The 19,141-nt window shown below is 33.8% G+C and overlaps 1 protein-coding gene and 1 long non-coding RNA gene across 5 annotated transcripts; both read left to right on the top strand.

Annotated features, from left to right (window-relative positions):
• Positions 1 to 3,679: 3,679 nt before the first annotated feature.
• Positions 3,680 to 4,842, top strand: LOC122194728 (uncharacterized). Its single transcript, XR_006184382.1, has 3 exons — positions 3,680 to 3,761; positions 3,895 to 3,963; positions 4,035 to 4,842. It is a non-coding gene; the product is annotated as an uncharacterized LOC122194728 (long non-coding RNA).
• A 3,902-nt stretch (positions 4,843 to 8,744) lies between these two features.
• Positions 8,745 to 15,855, top strand: LOC111882209 (pre-mRNA-splicing factor ATP-dependent RNA helicase DEAH1). Of its 4 annotated transcripts, XM_052764707.1 has the most exons (26): positions 8,747 to 8,932; positions 9,699 to 9,806; positions 9,930 to 10,029; positions 10,133 to 10,263; positions 10,349 to 10,552; positions 10,668 to 10,739; positions 10,836 to 10,922; positions 11,062 to 11,095; positions 11,189 to 11,243; positions 11,355 to 11,414; positions 11,542 to 11,613; positions 11,700 to 11,763; positions 11,853 to 11,932; positions 12,024 to 12,091; positions 12,165 to 12,219; positions 12,288 to 12,345; positions 12,449 to 12,520; positions 12,624 to 12,692; positions 12,759 to 12,848; positions 12,956 to 13,042; positions 13,177 to 13,292; positions 13,680 to 13,746; positions 13,822 to 14,868; positions 14,941 to 15,228; positions 15,307 to 15,442; positions 15,563 to 15,855. In XM_052764707.1, exons 3-26 carry the CDS (start codon positions 9,936 to 9,938, stop codon positions 15,610 to 15,612), a joined length of 3,156 nt encoding a protein of 1,051 aa, XP_052620667.1. In that variant the 5' UTR covers positions 8,747 to 8,932; positions 9,699 to 9,806; positions 9,930 to 9,935; the 3' UTR covers positions 15,613 to 15,855. The 4 variants fall into 4 exon arrangements, with proteins under 4 accessions (XP_023734333.1, XP_052620667.1, XP_023734330.1 ...); XM_023878562.3 differs by lacking the exon at positions 9,699 to 9,806; XM_023878565.3 differs by lacking the exons at positions 15,307 to 15,442; positions 15,563 to 15,855 and having other exon boundaries at positions 8,745 to 8,932; positions 13,822 to 14,872; positions 14,941 to 15,085.
• Positions 15,856 to 19,141: the final 3,286 nt, after the last annotated feature.

Raw genomic sequence — 19,141 nt, 5'->3', positions numbered from 1 at the left:
TATGTTTAGAAAAGTTCGACTGTTCCTCTAGAAAATCCTATATTTCCTACTTAGATGAAAGATACGTAAAAATGATTCTACAATCCTTTATGTGAGTACTAAATGAATACAAGTTATATAAAACTCGGAGTAAACAAACAACCGACTGGGCGCTTCTGCCCTAATTCCACAACCAAACAAGGAACAGGAAGTAAAGCGGATAGCACACATCCCATTGTTTGTTAGGTCTTTGTTGTATATAACCTTGGTGTATTCGCTTGTTACTCATGGAGTTAATTGTAATAGTTCCTTTATATTTTATGAAAAGATTCTTTAAGAAAACCCTTATTTCTTATAGTAAAAAGTGACCACATTGATTACTTCTATAATTACTTAGTTTATATTGGCTATATATAATCCAATATTGAATAGATAATTAATTGGGTGAATCTGCCCTAAGCCCACAACCAAACAAGGAACAAGAAATAAGGCGAAAAACACACATCCAACGGCCTATTGGGTATTAATGATATATAACCATGATGTATAAACCAAGATATTATAGATTCAATCACCTAAAGTCCTTTAAGTCTACACTGGTTTAATAAAATGGATTAAACCCTTTACCGGTAAGTTTCTAGTTTTGTATATCCAAAGTTCTATTTGAAAAGTATGTTTTGTACTAGCAAAACTGTGCATTGAATTAGTATCCTATGACTTGGCCCATACCTGGTACCCCTTATGATGACGTAATGTGTACAGAACATATATATAACTAAAATCGAATAGATAATAGGTTGGGTGAATCTGCTCTAAGCCCACAACCAAACGAGGAACAGGAAATAAAGCGGAAGGCACACATCCTCTAACCTGTTGGATATATATATATATATATATATATATATATATATATATATATATATATATATATCCCTTAATGTATACATTAGGGAATCATAAGGTTAACGTTATGGTTCTTTTCTACTGAATGTATTAGACCCGACAGTTCTGTTTGTCGTTTGTGAATTGTAAATACTATAGTATTGTATAAAGTGACTACTATTGTATTAATTGCCTTAAATTGAGTATTAAGGTATAATGTGATTACTAGATCCCATACTAAATTCTCTCGCTGTCAAAAGATTATGGGAACCAAACGCGACCTCTGCAATAATTGCAAGCCATGAACATCCACATTAAGATTATGTGATCATGTATACCCAATATAACTATCACCTTTTGTTTAGAACAATGTGTTAGTGATTCATTGGTATAGTTAGATCCTGTAATTGTTCCATGCTATAACACCTTGTTATGTTTGTTTTCTTATCGTGTATTGTATCTTCCTCCCCGTTTCTCTTTATTGTGTGTTCTCTTATGTTATCGTGTATTGTATCTAGTATGAACTGACTCTCTAAACTATACCCATTATAGTTTACTTGTATTTTACTTGAACCGTTATTGAAAAGACTCATTTTACTACCAAGTTATGCTTGTACTTTAAAAACGGAGTTTTGTTAAACTATAAAGCAACATAACTGTAAAATAGTTTTTGAAATGTTTTGACCACTTATAGAAGACATAAGCAACATCTTGAACAATATTTATAACAAATAATTACACAATTATCATTGTGTTCAACTTGTATTCCCCCCCCCCCTCCTTAAAAGCATTTAAAACAATTAAAAGATTCATTATGGGGTATGAACTCACCTGATGTGGGTGATTCAAACGGGTATGCGTGTAAGGATGAGAAGTTCCACGAATGAAGTCCCGAGACACAACAAGTCCTAAATGACATATAATGACACATATTGTCCATGAATATAGTGTTTATATACAACTATATGAAAGGAAACACCTTCCGGGACTAGGAAACACTTTGACCAAGTGTTGGAATCACATGTGATTTAACAAAGGAAGGTAGATGGCACTCACATGAGTTTAATACCATGGGTTTACGGCCCAAGGGAGTTTACGGTCGTAAACTCATGGTCAAACATGGATAAGAGTGAGTTTGAAGGCTAGGGATGTTTTAGGGACTTTTGTTTTATACTTGCATGAGAAAGGCCACCTCAAATGAGGCTTTTGATGAGTTTACAACCCAAAGGGGTTTACGGCCGTAAACTCATGGTCATGATGGATTTGAGTGAAGTTTAAGGTCCTTCAATCATCAAGTAAGGGTTCTGGGTCACTTGCCTTGCATCCTATAGGGTTTATGGTCCAAATGGCCACCTAAAAGGGGTTTACGGCCTTGGGAGATGGCCTCGCCGTAAACTCCATTTGATCTTGTGTTCTTGATGTTTTCAAGTCTCTAAGCATGGATACTAACTAGATATGAAGTATAAGGAATAACACTTATGATCTAGAAGCTTGAAATGGTTGATATTGGCCAAGAACACTAGTGTGTGTTCTTGGTGGAACTTGAAGATCTATACAAACATGATTTTTATGGATGAAATCATGAGATGATGCTAGTTAAGAAGGATTAACAACAACTGAAGAAAGAACACTTACGATTTTTGAAGATCGGGATGATAGTTGAGAGAGAATGAGGGAAAATCGGTTATGGAAAGGAAAGAATGGAAGAAATGGCCAAGATATATATATATATATATATATATATATATATATATATATATATATATATATAGAGAGAGAGAGAGAGAGAGAGAGAGGTGATTTTATGGCCCCCTTGAGTTTACAACTGTAAACTCTTGGTAACTTGGCCGTAAACTCCTCTTTATGGAGTTTAAGGTTTGCATGTTACAATGTGGTCCTAGCTAGTACTCCCTAACACTTATTCCTTAAGTGTATTAGGCTCAAAACTCCTTAGAATGACCTTTAACCGCGCTAGAACTCCGTACTAATGAGTTTGACACCCAGTTGAATTGATTGATTATGTCTTCGAAGCAAAAACATTTCGGTTGATGCTCGATAATAGTATTAGAGAATACCGACTGTTGAATGGATTACTTAATTGTTGTAATTGTTTTTATATAAAGATTTTGGATTTTTTTATTGAGATGTTCCCTACTTCCACACCAAATGATATTATCTCAATGTTGTGTGTTCCTTTGAACATGTCGGTAATTAGACGTGGCACTTGAGCATAAATTATAAATTAACTCTAGCCTATACATGTGTTTTGGTCTTTGATTAAGAATATGAAAGCACCGACCAATCCACGATTTCATATTTCTTTTATTATGAGTTGGTGACGAAGAACAAGAAGTTGTCGATTGAAGTTTTATTCAAATAGCTAATGACATGGCTGTTTTTCGATTAATGCAATCTTTCCATTTTTTGTATTTATTCGAATACTTGACGACATGTCTATTTCTCGATTAATGTTATCTTTTCATTTTAGCACATTATTGGAGGTTCTTTAGAGTATATTGTCAACAAAAAATATATCAATGAAATTAATGATCAATTGATCGACGTAGAAATAGCAATCGGTCGTCATGTTGGAAAAAAGTATGTTAAGAATCCTTCTTTATCCATCTAAAAATGACATGTTTTCTCTTTTTATCCATCTGATGATGACATGTATACATACATTATTGATATAATTTAAATGGTAATAACATTTGTCCATTCATTTTTGTATTTGGAATATGTCGTTTTCCATGTCATTTCCAAGTCTACGTTGATTAAATTTTTTATAAAAAAAACATATTTCTAAAATGGAAGTATCGAAAAAAAAAGTATGCTAATGAATTGAAGACAGAGTTAGAAGCCTGAGTTAGAAAAAGTTCCAAAATCGTAGGAAAAAAAAGGTTTGGGTTGCTTTAGTTTTCTTCTTAATTCAGTTCCCCAAACTCGTATTTAAGTTTATTTGATTTAATATTATGTTAATTTTACTATCTTTTTTTGTGGAACTAACTTGGTATTTGTTTTCCATGCTAAAAGGATGAAGCTTTTATTGCTTGTAGAAGATTCCACTTCTCCAAAACCTTCTTTACTTGTAGTTGGGGAAAAGTAAGTATTTTCTTCTTCGTTCCCATCTATAAATTTGTTTTAAATTGTAACTTTTCACCGTGTTTTCCAAGGTGCTGGATGTCGTTGACTATTAAGGTAAATTGGTCAATTTAGGCGCTGTTTGATTTGGATCTCATTGGGTCAGGTTAGACAAAAATGTCTGACTCGATCAGCTCCATGTGTTTGATATGTCTTCTTTTTGCATCTGACTGAGTCAACAATGTCTAACTCGGTCGTCACAAAAAATCTTGCTGACTGAGAAAGTATGAAATCGATTCCACAATTGCCCTTGAATCAGCACCAACCTCACATTGTCGTTCCTCATAGCCATCAATTTAATCCCTAGAAAGGGAAAAAGAAACACGAACAGAAGCAGCAAACAACGTGGTCTGGTGGAGGATTAGCAAAAAGAAACACGAAAGGGCCAAAGGGGAAGGAAGGGTGGAGAAGATTGGACCGGTGATGGTAGATCTGTCGAAGGGGGGCTGCTCCGGCAGCTCTTGTGTTGCTTCTTCTTTCCTGACCAGACATAACGCGAAAAGGTTGTTGCCTCTTTTATCTCGCCGGAAAAAGAGGGGCAAGAGGCTGTTGCCTCTTTAATCTTGTCGGAAAATGAAAACAACCACCAACAAGTATTTCATGTTTGGGTGTGGCTTCTTCTTTGATTCTTTGACAGCAAGGAGGAAGAAAAAGAAAGAGAAAGACAAAGTAAAGAAGCAGCAAAAAGTATACATGTTTTTTTGGATATCAAATTATCAATCAGGAAGGAAAAAGACAAATAAACAAAAGGTGTATAAGGTGTACACGACATCATTACTAATATTAATATTATTATTGTTATTATTATTATTGTTGTTATTATTATTATTATTATTATTATTATTATTATCAATCACTGTATACAACATAAGGGTTAAATAGTTATTTTGCATCGGTCAACACATTTAATCAGATATACAATCAAACATCATGGTTTATTACTCAGGTCTCGTTTGATAGTTGTTGACTGAGAAAGTGCTAACTAAGAAATGTCTGTCTGGGTAAGAAATCCTGACTGAGTAAGAAACCATGTTGTTTGATTCTACGTCTGACTGAATGGCCTGACTAATAAAAAATGACCATTTTACCCTTTGCTCTAAAGGGTGATGTAAATTACACACAAATCCTTAAAAAATTCCAAATAGAAGTTATAAAAAATCATTGTTTTTACAAAGTTATAAATAAATTCATTGTTTTTCAACAATTCAAACGATTTATTCTTTGACCAAAATTCATACAGAGCAACAGTAAACATAAGAATAACACTTTGACCAAATTGCCCCTCCTCCATTTTTATTCCAGACCATTTCATGAGCATAGAATTTTGACCATATGTCTTGTAAAAAACAGATCCTCTCATCCATATCTTCAATAATCTACTAATTTTGAGTTTCTTGATCTAGAAAAACCAATTGAGAACCAACATACTTGGCTTATACTTGCTAATCTTGAAATTAATCAAAAAAAGACCAAACTGCCCTTTTCTCAAAAAAAAATTTATAAATCAGTAACCAAAAATCTTTATTCAATATGTCACTGTAAAGATCCCACCGAAATGAAAGAAGAAGAAGAACTTAGAGGGCAGGATTCAAATTTAATAACAATAGCACATCTAATCATAGCTTATACATATTTGATAACAATACAACATGACATGAATTGTAGATAGTTGTAATTAACAAACACAATGATAATCATAATCTGATCAAGTATACTTAATTCAATCATAAAAGTGTACAAACAAAAAATTAATCATATATCAACATCCATCATGTGCAAGTCCATTTATCTTTATATGGAATTATGTACTTATAAAACCAGAAGACATACTAGAACAATCCAGTGTCCTATTAAGCATAAATAATGTCATATGAACTTTTTTAAGTTCTCAAATCAGCTTATTTGCAATAAAAAACATGACTTACTAAGAGCTATTTCGTATGATCTTGTCAAGCATATTATACTACCAAAAAAACATGACACTTGCTCATAGCTTATACGTATTTCATAACAATCCAACAATAGAGAAAAACAATTATGATTTCACAAAGAATTCATAATATTCTAACAAAAAAGTATTTTGATTTCATAAAGAACTTCAAAGCATAAATGGTATCTGATTTTAACAATTATTAACAGAAAAGATGAAGAATATCTTACCTGATGGCGTCGAGATGGTGTCACAAATGGAAGAGATGGAAGAAAAGTCTGGCGGAGGTGCAATCGGCGGGATGGCAGAGGTTCGACCGACGACCTCTGTTTGGCGTTCAATTGGAGATACGATGTGGAGTTGTATGCGATTGTGTTTTTAGGTCAGGGAACGATGGAAGAAAGAATAAAGAGGGAGGGGTAGGATCGTCTAATGTCTCCAGACAGCGATTGTTAAGATACTGAGCGAGAAAGCAATTGGGCCATCCAATCTTACCGAGAAAGCAACAATTCAAACACTTATGGTCTGATCGAGTTAGTCCAATTCGTTGACTTGACCCAGTCAGACCTTTATCAAACACACCCTCAGTCAGAATTTATTACTCAGACAGACCTTTTCCAGTCAGCAACTATCAAATGACCCCTTAGTTAACTAACTTATACTAATGGCTAATGGTTTGCTTATATTTAAGTATTTGCCTAAATCATGGATGGGCACGAATATCATATAACAAGAGACAAAGGTAAATCCTCTTGTGATTATAGTAGAATGTATCATAAGATATTTTTAAATCTTAGAATCTTTATGGTTTTATATTTTCTGTAGGCATTAAATTGTGATGAAGGATTATACATGACTTGGGATTTTATAATGGTTGAATCCAAATCATGTTTTTATAATTTATTATTTTGAAAGGGTAAGTATGTTGCTATTTCCATATCTATTATGTACTAATTATAATGTTTGTTGGAACATTTTTTAGGTAATGAATTGGAAGAAAGATGAAGTTATCAGAGGAGATGAAAGTTTTTTAGCATTATGTTTATTGTTTGTGGAAAATGTATTTAAATTTTAAGAAGGTTGTTATCAAAATCGTATAGACAATGAGATTATAAACAACAAATTATAACTGGGGAATTTCTTATCAACTTTTTATGAATATGGAACTGGAAAAAGGTAATGATGGTAGGAAATTAGGAAAATTTGTTGTTTGGATGATTTTAAGAAGAAAAAGCATAATGGGTATTTTATGTCAATACATTAGAAGTGCATTGAGTTACATGTATTGCATAAAAAGTTAGAAGTATTACTTCAAGAATAAAGGACATAATAGTGATTATTGGATCAAAAGTTCCCGTTCACAAAAACAAAAACCAAGCAAATCAATTTATTTTTTATACATTTGTCAACCTGTCCAACGGACGGTTTATGACACTAGTTATGTATGGTTATTCTCTGTTGTATGTGATATTTTGGGAAACTCATTAAGCTTTAGATTATATTTGTGGATTAAATGTTTTTTTTTCATGTACTTTATCAAACTGTGGAAAGACAAATGCGTGACTGTACACACACATCGCCAGTTTTATGATTTGAGATTTTGCGATGCTTTTCTTTATAACTATGATTTTGGATTATGGTTTATGAACTAATGTTTTTGCCTTGAATATATCTTTATAAAAGCCGACATTTATCATATTTCAAAAATCCAATGAAAAGCACCCCGGGGGGGGGGGGGGGGGGTTGAAGAAACTAAATTGTTGCCCGTTTTAATATAAGAACCATCATATTTCCCCAATCAATGATTAACGGGAGTTCACTTTTGAGTAGGATTAACATTGGCTAATGTCTTAGATTATTTTGCTCCAAGAACCTCGAAAATCGCAAACACAACATGCCTTTTCAGCCATTTGATTTTTTTTCAATACATAAGTTTATCTATATAAAAGGGTAGTTGTTTTTAACCTCTTACTTAACTTCATGTATAAATTTATTGAATGATTTTAGCTGTACATGAAGTGTTAAGAAAATCATGCAATTCAAGCTTTTTACCAAATACTACTCGGATAAAAGCCAATGATTGATCCTCATAGTTTTGCATATCTTCTTGTATCATATATTTCATTGAATATCTTATTCTTTGTATGTATCAATTATACACTACTAAAGGCTAGAGAATACAATTTTTTTTTCCCAGCCATTGAAGTCCATGATTATTTACAATTACCATTTTATTAAAAAATACTTAGTAATATATTCTAATATATGTTTTTGAGTGTAATGAGAGTTATGGAGTAACTTGAAAACTTGGATTTTAGACAAATTGATGTTTCATTAGGCCATGAGCTATGGACTTCATTTCACGCATAGGAATCCTATGTGGAAGAGATGTTCACTAGTGAACACCACCCCCAATGGGTGTAATGGTGGTATGGATTGAAGCCACTCACGGGTTGTTACAACCAATCAAAATCATTTACTTCTATCTCTCTCTTCCGTTTCTCTCTTGTTCACTAGGTGTTCACCAGTGAACACCATTTCCAACCATATTGAATGCATTGTGAACAAGTCTTGATGATCATGTGGAGAGATGTTCACCCGTTATCATACCCAATTACCTAAAAACTGACAAAATCCATGAAACCGAAAAACAAAAACTAGATCAAAATCGTTTTGGTTCCGGTTAGTACTTTAGAAACCAACCAAGAATTTATCCATAGACACCAACCCATAATATATATTTTTGATTATTTAAGATCTAATATATACTAAAAAAAATAATAATACATGGAAGAATGGCTATACGACGTAGCGTACCCAGGTAGTAACCCAACCCTAATCCCCTTTTGATTGCTATACTGCGTCTCACTCTCAGCTTTTCCCTCTCATCGAAGATACGAAGATTGAACCATAAGCGATGAAGCTCTGTTGAATCGACGAAGTGAAGTGAGTCTCGTTTCTCTTAGGGATTTTGTCTCGGCATTCGGCATCACAGCGCAGGTGAGTCTCTTCTGCAACATCTCCATCTTCGTCTATCTTTAGAGTAATGACGTGCATCTCCAATCCTACATAGCACACACACCACAATAACAGTTTATGACTTTATGTTGCTGTTTAAACATAATATTTGCTGATTTGGGAACCCCAATTTGCTTAAACTGAAATTTCGTGCTTGCTATTTGCTTAATCTCGGTTTAGTTCAAGTTCATGTTTAATCTGAAATGTCAATTCTCATGCTTCTGTTCTTATATTTTGATTTATATTGGTTTACCTACTCTCAAAGTGTTTTTTTTTGGCATTCTGGCTTATGCGTATAAGCTGTTGGATGAAATTCCTGTTAAAACTGGTAATGAAATTAGCATGACCAAATTAGTTGGGCTCTTCCTGGTATTACTGCCTCTTCATAAGCAAAGACACTATTTCCAGTAATTAATTGCTTAAAACTTAAACAGATCAAGACTAGTAAAATGAATTGGAGCTATTAGTTCCAATTTTCTTCATTTGAACAGACAAAGTGGTGCATACAGTCATACAGATTTGAATACACTTAATTAAAAACCAACTCGATAATACCTTGAGATTTGGATGATATTCTTTTCTGCAACTTTGAATCCTAAATCATCATTTTTTTTCTCTTCAATTCTTTCTGTTTTCATGTTTTGGTTGTAAACTTCTAAACTTCAAGTTTAATAATATTTGCTGTGTATTATTGTTAAATTTTGATGGCAATTAGCACATGCTTGATTCTTCTCTCAATCTCATGCAGCTAAGAAAGTGTCATCACCTTCTGATATATCTAGTAACCTTTAAGGATATGGGCACATGCATTTGCTGAAGAAAGTTCAAAGTTGACCATAAGAGTTCTAGATCAAATGTATTTTTTTTTCTTTAGTGTTGCCAACATTCTTATTGTTATTTGTACGTGATACCATTATTAATCATCTTATTAAAGAAAATACCATTAGTAATCGACTTTGTTATATGTTTTTGAGTGTAGTGAGAAATGGGGAGTGACTTGAAGACATGGGTTTCAGACAGATTGATGTCCCTCTTGGGATATTCACAACCCACACTGGTTCAGTACCTAATTAGTTTATGTAAGTTATCTTCAATCTTAATAATCTTTGTTGTATATTTATTTTATTGTTAAATTTTAATGGAAATTGGCACATGCTTGATTCTTCTCTCAATCTCATGCAGCTAAGAAAGCATCATCACCTTCTGATATATTTAGTAACCTTAAGGATATGGGAGTGCCATCTTCAAACGAAACACGTGCATTTGCTGAAGAAATCTTTCAGAAAGTTGAACATAAGAGTTCTGGATCAAATGTAACTTTTTATAAAAAAAAACTTTATATAGTTTAAACAGCCTGCTAGTGTTGCCAACATTCTTATTGTTATTTGTATTTGATAGCTTTATAGGCAACAAGAAGAGGAGGCTGCAATGTTAGCCAGGAAACAAAGGAGTTACAAACTTTTGGAGGGAGATGATGATGATGATGATAAGAATGATCATGGTGGATCTGTTTCTGTTGCCACTCAATCGAAAAAGGTTGATAAACACGTGAAACGATTCAGAAAGAAGAGTGAAAACCAAGAAGATGAAGATGATGATGAGGCATGGTGCTTATACTTTTATTGATATATTTTGATTTATTTCTTATGGTAAGTTGCTGTGTTGGTGCCTCTTGTAATAATTGTGTTGCTGTTTTTGATCATATATGGTGCTTCAGGGAGCTGGAATCTTGAAACAAGAAAGAAGGGTTAAACAAAAAGCTTCTCATGACAATTCAGATGAGTCTGAGGTATCTGACATATTTTAAAATGGTTTTAATGATTCTTCTTTTTTTTTTTTAAAGTCAAAAATCAAGATATCAATTTCTATTCCATCTTTGTTGTAGTCTGAAGAAGAAAGATTGCGTGACCAAATAGAACGAGAGGAATTGGAACAACATCTAAGGGAAAAAGATGCAGCAAGAACAACAAAGGTTTGGTTTAAAACTTGAAATGATCATTTAATTGTCCATTCTCAATACATGATTCACTAAAACTTTTTTTTTTTTTTTTTTTTTTTTTTTTTTTTTTTGTAATTTGCTATTTCTTACTTCACTTTGTTTTATTTAACAGCTGACTGAAAAGACATTGTCCAAGAGGGAGGAAGGTATGCTATTTGTTACATACTTTGTTATATATCACAAAAATCTATAAAGAATTTTATAATAACTTATTCCTGTTTTTTGTTTTTGGACAACAGAAGAGGCAATTAGGAGAGCCAATGCCTTGGAAGATGATGACATTGGAGCTTTAAGGTTTGAAATCTGAATCGAGTTTTTTCTGTAAACATTCCAACATTCATTAATTATGTATCTTTTATTTCATACTTAAGTGTATGCTTTGCTTCTTCAAATTATATTTTTCAGAAAAGTTTCGAGGCAAGAATATCTCAAGAAAAGGGAGCAGAAGAAATTGGAGGAAATCAAGTAATCTTTTTGTCTCTACTTTTACCTCTCACCTCTTACAAATTTCAACTTTTATGGAGATATACGTAAATGATGATTAATATATACATATTGTTTTTGTTCACCTTAATTTTTTTTGCAATTTCAGAGATGATATAGAAGATGAACAATATTTATTTGAGGGTGTCAAGCTAACTGAAGCTGAACAACGTGAGCTAAGGTAATCACTCTCCTTGAAAAAATTTTACATTAAAATATTTTACTTTTGTTTTGTACCTTATGTTTGATAATCATATACTTTTGCAGATACAAGAAGCAAATATATGATCTAGTTAAGAAGAGATCTCAAGAGGATGATAATGTTAATGAGGTTATTCATTATTTTTAATTTAGATATACACATTGCTTTTTATTTTATTTTATTCTACTACCTACCTCACAATGTAATTTGGATTGCAGTATCGTATGCCTGATGCTTATGATGATGAAGGTGGAGTAAATCAAGAGAGAAGATTCTCTGTAGCTATGGAACGCTACAGGTCAGAATCAGTAATTCTTTAGAATCGAAATGATTTTGTTTCATGTGATTTCAGAATTGAAATGATTTTGTTTCATGTGATGTGATTTCAGAGATTCAAAAGATGGAGATAAGATGAATCCATTTGCTGAACAAGAAGCATGGGAGGATCATCAGATCGGTATTTTTTTTTTATTTTGTTGCAATTAACTAATTACTAACCTGTTAACTAACCAAGTCTTATTGCTTTGCAGGAAAAGCGACACTAAAATATGGATCAAAGAACAAAAAGCAAGCTGATGATTATAAGTATGTAGTTGATTTTCTTTTAGTTGTCTATGAATTTTTCATAATCTAATGTGTTGTTTTTTATGCAGTTATGTGTTTGAGGATCAGATTGAGTTCATACAGGGACAAGTCATGGGTGGTGTAAATGTATGTAGTTGTAGTCTCTACCTTATAATGAATTCATGATTTGATATGTTGTTTTATTCATGTAACTTTTAGTCTAAGGCATTTCTAATTCTCCTACTTACAGGTTGATGTTGATGAAGTAAATGAAGAGGAATATGAAAAAGCTGTAGCAAAATCAGCACATGAGAAGCTTCTTGTATGCTCCGTCCTTTCATCTCTTAAAATTACCATATTAATTTACCTATTTACCCTTGTTCTGATTGCTAAGACTCCTTGATCTATTTGGTTTGCTTTTTTAGGCAGACAGAAAAACTTTACCTGTGTACCCGTATCGGGAATCTTTGCTGAAAGCTGTTGAAGATCATCAGGTAGGTCTCATATTATTTGGTTTGAAATAATTGCAGAAATTTGAAAAGTTAAAAATCTTTTTTCAGGTTCTTGTGATTGTTGGAGAAACTGGTTCTGGGAAGACCACTCAGATACCCCAATATCTTCATGAAGCTGGATATACAAAACGCGGAATGGTATTTAATTTTTGAAATAACTCAAATCTTTTTCCTTTAAATAAACAAATGGAATCATATTTTTTATTTGAGTTTTACATATTTTGCTTACTTTGAATTTGATACAGATAGGGTGCACACAACCAAGACGAGTTGCTGCCATGAGTGTTGCTGCTAGAGTTTCTCAAGAAATGAATGTCAAACTTGGGCATGAGGTATTTAGCATCGTATATTTCAAATGCATAATAATTTCAAACTTTTTTGTCAACAAATATATCTATCTAACTATGCTCTGTTTTGAAAGTGAAAGTGCAAGTGAAAGCAAACATTTTGGTTTATGGTTTATCAGGTTGGGTATTCTATACGCTTTGAAGATTGTACTTCTGATAAAACAGTGCTCAAATATATGACTGATGGCATGTTACTACGAGAATTTCTTGGTGAACCTGATCTTCAAAGTTACAGGTATTTATTTATTTATTTACTTTTTTTTTTTCTTAAAAGAGTACATTACAGTTTTGGTCCCTAAACCTTCCTTTTTTTTCCGCAATTTTGGTACTTATTGAGGTTTTTGTCACGGGTTTGGTTCCTGCTTCAATTAAATGACTAGATTGCCCTCTCTATCCTCCCTGCCCTTTTCCTCCTCGGCTTTCCGGTTAAATTTACAATATAAGTTTAAAACAAATAACAAGTCTTTATAAAAAATCAGATAAATAGGTAATATGGTCATTTTATTTGGAGCAGGGGTCAAAACCATTACAAAAACCTCAGATAAGGACCAAAACTGCAAAAACTATAATTTAATTTACTCTTTTTTAAAATATCTAAAAACTAACAAGAAAACGAAAACAGCGTGGTGATGGTGGACGAGGCTCACGAAAGGACATTGTCAACAGACATCTTGTTTGGTTTAGTTAAGGTAAGGCTAAAATTCTCATCTTGCTTGAATATTTTAAGGAGAAAAAAAAATCTAAAATGAATTTCTTGTTGCTAGGATATCGCTCGATTTCGACCTGACCTCAAGCTGCTCATCTCAAGTGCCACTTTAGATGCAGAAAAATTCAGTGACTATTTCGATTCAGCCCCAATTTTCAAAATTCCAGGAAGACGTTTTCCCGTTGAAATAAACTACACAAAAGCACCAGAAGCCGATTACCTGGATGCAGCAATTGTTACAGCTCTTCAAATCCATGTCACCCAGCCCCCAGGAGACGGGGACATTTTGGTCTTTTTAACCGGCCAAGAAGAAATCGAAACAGCCGAAGAGATCCTCAAACACAGAACCCGTGGTTTAGGTAGCAAAATAGCCGAACTAATAATCTGCCCAATTTACGCAAATCTCCCTACCGAACTCCAAGCCAAAATCTTCGAACCAACTCCCGAAGGGGCCCGCAAAGTCGTCCTCGCCACCAACATCGCCGAAACATCACTAACAATCGACGGAATCAAATACGTGATCGACCCCGGATTCGTGAAAATGAAATCCTACAACCCTCGAACCGGAATGGAATCATTGCTCATTACCCCGATCTCCAAGGCATCCGCGAATCAACGGGCGGGTCGATCCGGAAGAACGGGCCCCGGGAAGTGTTTCCGGTTGTACACCGCGTACAATTACTTCAACGATCTGGATGACAACACTGTTCCCGAGATCCAACGGACTAATCTCGCGAATGTTGTTTTGAGTTTAAAGAGTCTTGGAATCCATGACTTGTTGAATTTTGATTTCATGGACCCACCTCCTGCTGAGGCGTTGTTGAAAGCTTTGGAGTTGCTGTTTGCTTTGAGCGCGCTTAATAAACATGGGGAGTTGACTAAAATCGGGAGAAAAATGGCGGAGTTTCCACTTGATCCCATGTTGTCTAAAATGATTGTGGCGTCTGATAAGTATAAATGTTCGGATGAGATTATTTCCATTGCTGCTATGTTGTCTATTGGAAGCTCTATTTTTTATCGCCCTAAGGATAAACAAGTTCATGCTGATAATGCAAGATTGAATTTTCATATGGGTAATGTTGGGGATCATGTCGCGTTGCTTAAGGTAGGTAGGTGGCTAGATTTTGTTGGTGAATTTTTTATATTAAGTTATTATAAGTTTTGATTTTTTTTTCAGGTTTATAGTTCGTGGAAGGAAACGAACTTCTCTACTCAGTGGTGTTATGAGAATTACATTCAGGTGAGGAGTATGAAAAGGGCACGGGATATTAGAGATCAACTGGAGGGGTTATTGGAAAGGGTTGAAATTGAAATAGTGTCGAACCCCGGGGACTTGGAAGCAATTAAGAAATCTATAACTTCAGGATACTTCCCACACTCGGCCAAGATGCAAAAGAATGGATCGTATAGAACTGTCAAACATCCGCAGACTGTTTATATTCACCCCAGCTCTGGTTTATCTCAGGTAGGTGGTGGATTATTATTTATTTATTTTTGTGTTGATATGATTTATGATGTTTGTTTTGTTTTTTTGGTGGTTAAGGTACTTCCTAGGTGGGTGGTATACCATGAACTGGTTCTGACAACTAAGGAGTACATGCGACAGGTCAGCGAGTTGAAACCCGAGTGGCTTGTGGAAATAGCGCCTCATTATTATCAACTAAAAGATGTTGAAGATTGTATGCTCTCTCTCTCTCTCTCTCTCTCTCTCTCTCTCTCTCTCTGTGTTACGGGTAACATATGTCTATATATTTTAGTATGAAAAAGTTAAATTATTTGATTTTGTTGTTATCTTGCAGTGGCTTCAAAGAAAATGCCACGTGGGGAAGGACGTGCATCTAAAGATTAACCCTGATTTGCAGTAGAGGAAAGATAGGAAATAGAAAGGAAGCTTTACTGTAAATAGAATTTTGTAAATCCTGAAGGTGATGAGACAGACAGACGTAGCCTAGGTGCTATTATTGTTCTTGCTTGTATACACAGTACAAGTAGATTTTGATTGTTATGGGAGTATGGTGATGCTATCTATCTATGAACATTGAGATTATGTGGACTCTTAATAACTTTTAACATGCAACTTTTGATACATCAATCTGGATTTGTGTGTTATGGTTTGGTGTTTCATGCTTATTCCCTTTTGCTGGATGAATCAGAACCATAATATATCCTTCTGGTTGGTTGCTCCAACCCCTACGTGATTCTTTCAACTCAAATATCTATAATGTGTTTTCAGTAGCACAAACAATCCAACTCAGATTTCATTTTGGCCAATGGCTGTTGTCCAGCTCAGATTTCCAGCAAACAATCCTAGAAGTAACTCCTACACAGCTATCCTGGCCTCGCTAGCAATAATCTCTTTGAGTTCAGGCACCTCATAACTCTCGGGTTCCCTAGATCCATATCTAGTAGTCGCCATCATTATGAAATCAAAGTAATACATTTATTATAATGTTTTTCTTTTACTATCACATATCACTCACCAACTCTTTAGGCCCCTACGTGATTCTTTCAACTCAAATATCTATAATGTGTTTTCAGTAGTACAAACTCATACTATCTTCCTCACCTATGTATAATTGTTCCTGGAGATCACATGAAGTTTCAATTACTGGGTGAATCAAATATTACTTATATGTTTCATTAGTGTTCTTAGATTCCTAAGAATACACTCTAACTGTAAGGGGCAGACGCAAGATTTCATAGTAGGGGTGTCATGGGAAATTTAATAGTGTCACATGATAATAGAAAAAAAAAAATTCAAAATTTTTTGAAACTTTTTACATTGCATCCGAAAAATCAAACATTGTTGGTGCCACTATGGGCACCATAGTAAAACCGCCCTTGTTAACTATTTTCATTGATTCACATTATCCTCCCATAAGGCAATATATATCATGTAATGCATAACACCGAGCCAAATAAGCATTCGAAAATCCTACCATAAGGCAACAATCAAACAAGAACATGAAATAAGACCAATCAAAATTTCTGAGCCCATGTGATCCTAATTATGGACAACACAGTTATGACATTTATGTTAGAAGCTACCTAAATGGGTCTAACTAAACCCTACAAATAAGCACATAATGGTTTCACTGCATATAATAGGCATATTAAGTGATCAAGTGTTTTTTTTTTTTTTTGGAATAGATTTGCAGGATTGAAATGGGAGGAATTATGTGGTCTATATATTTAAATATATAAATTGTTCTAATTGATGTACTGGTGGAGATTCCTTTACATTTTGAGAACAATGCTAATTGTATGTCCATTATTATTTCAGACTAGATTCTTTGAAGCTTTGGGTAATGATTAGTTTCTCCTTCTCTTTGGGTTCATCCTTCAACAAAAGTATGCTTTCGATCCTTAAATTAAAAAAGAGAAGTCTTTTTTTATTTGTTAGCTAAATGGTTCAGTTACTTTATGTTTTGAGTTGTATCATGCTCTCATTCGTTATATGTTCGTTCACAATGTTAAGTGATTGATGAAATTATGATCTGCATGTTCCTATGTTCCTTCAGTGAGGCGGTGTTTGTTTTTGAAGAGGTGAAATACATTTGGTATAAGATTTTTTTTTTTGTAACTTAAAGTCTTCATAAAAAAGAGTGGTGATGTTGGTGGTAGCAATGATGGTGGAGATGGCGGAGGTAGGGGAAAAAGTGGAGGTGGTGGTGGCGATGGGGGGTGTTGGCAACATTGGTGGTGTAAAAATAGATATCACATATGGTTAGAATTTAGAAAACGCCTTCAAAATCAAAAACTATTTTTTGTCGGGAAAAGATGTCAAAAAGATTTTTATGTCTTTTTGTCTTCTAAAATAGTTTTTTCCTCTAATGTCTACATAGAAGGTCAAAAATACTTTTTACCAAAAAACAAATACCACCTAAATTGCTTCCTTCACGATCTTTTCTTCTTCTTCAGGGGTGTAATGAGATGTTGCAACACAACTATGGATGAGGTAGAAGAGTTTTGCTCGCAACCAACACAACGGTTAGATTTCCTTATCATGCAACCCATGAATTTGAGGGATACCCCCATAACTCTACTTTTCACCTATTTTTGGAAAAGATTTCAAAATCAATAAAATGTAAAGTTTGGTTCTTTATCTCTTTAAATTTCATTCTAGGCTTAGACATGAAAATTAAAATCCTCCTACCCAATTAAATAATGACATGTGTAACATTTAATGATTATTTAATGATATTTTAATACATTAATATAACACATGTCATCATTTAATTTGGTAGCAAGATTTAGTAGGAACAAAAGAGGATATTTGATTTCTCTTAAAATTGATCCATCCTTGCCCATAATTATACCCTTTACATCCATGCATGTAGATATAGTTCATTTAATTTGTAATTAGGTAGAAATTCATAATTGGACTGACAAGTGATAGTCTTTTTGACATGGAACATGCTAATTTCCAAGAAAATTTTCTGTTTTCCAAATTGTATGTAAATTAGAAAAGTGATTTTTACAGTTTTCCACAATTTTCTAAATTTCTAAGATGGAGAATGAAAATTCTACAGGTTCCAACCAAACGTGTTTCCAAAAATTTTCATTGAAAACCAAAAATGAAAATTCAACTCTAATTTCTGAAAATAGTTTTTTAGAAAATAACAATAGTTTTCTACAACCAAACACACCTAAGTTTTGCTAAGGAAAAGATGCAAATGATAAAATCATCCTGTGGAAAAGATTTATTTAATTCCAAATGATATGGGGTATAGCAAAATAATATGAAAGACCAGTTCCTATGGAAACTAAAGGTTCTTGCCCCTTTGTCTTGATTCCTTGAATTTTATAGTTTTTAAACAGAATGACACAAGAAGCAAGCATAAGACTCAACATTGTCAAGGCACACAAAATTAACAAAATTACCTATCACCAACCAAGAAACACAAATAGATTAGGATTGAAACCATTTCTAATTATGGAAGCTATAGTCACAATATGGATTTCTTATGTATGGATAAGCTTTTTGATGGATTGTTGGGGACTTTATTCGAAAGCAATATGATTTCATCACATCTTGTATCTTATCAAAATTTAACATTTTAGGGGTTATTTGTTTTTTGGCTGCAGATCTGTGAAATCACTTTTATATGCATCGCGCAGACCACGTGCAAACATATGTCCTCACAGTGTGTTTGTTTTTTCGAAGTGGACAGATCTAAAAACGTTTACGCGAAGTCTTTACCACACAGACATGGACTAGCATCTTCTAAGATATGTGAAGTGTTTTAACCTTAAAAAACGCCTTTTTTTCTTATTTGGCGCCTCCATTCTCACGTTCCACCCACCATCGATGTTCTTGCCTCGCTCCAGCATCATCTTCATCGTTCATCTTCTACGATCAGCACTGCCGCCTCCTC

Source organism: Lactuca sativa, chromosome 6 (genome assembly GCF_002870075.4).
Source record: "Lactuca sativa cultivar Salinas chromosome 6, Lsat_Salinas_v11, whole genome shotgun sequence".
NCBI lineage: Eukaryota > Viridiplantae > Streptophyta > Magnoliopsida > Asterales > Asteraceae > Lactuca > Lactuca sativa.
The sequence above is the reverse complement of the archived record's forward strand: the minus strand, read 5'-3'. Positions and strand labels throughout refer to the sequence as shown.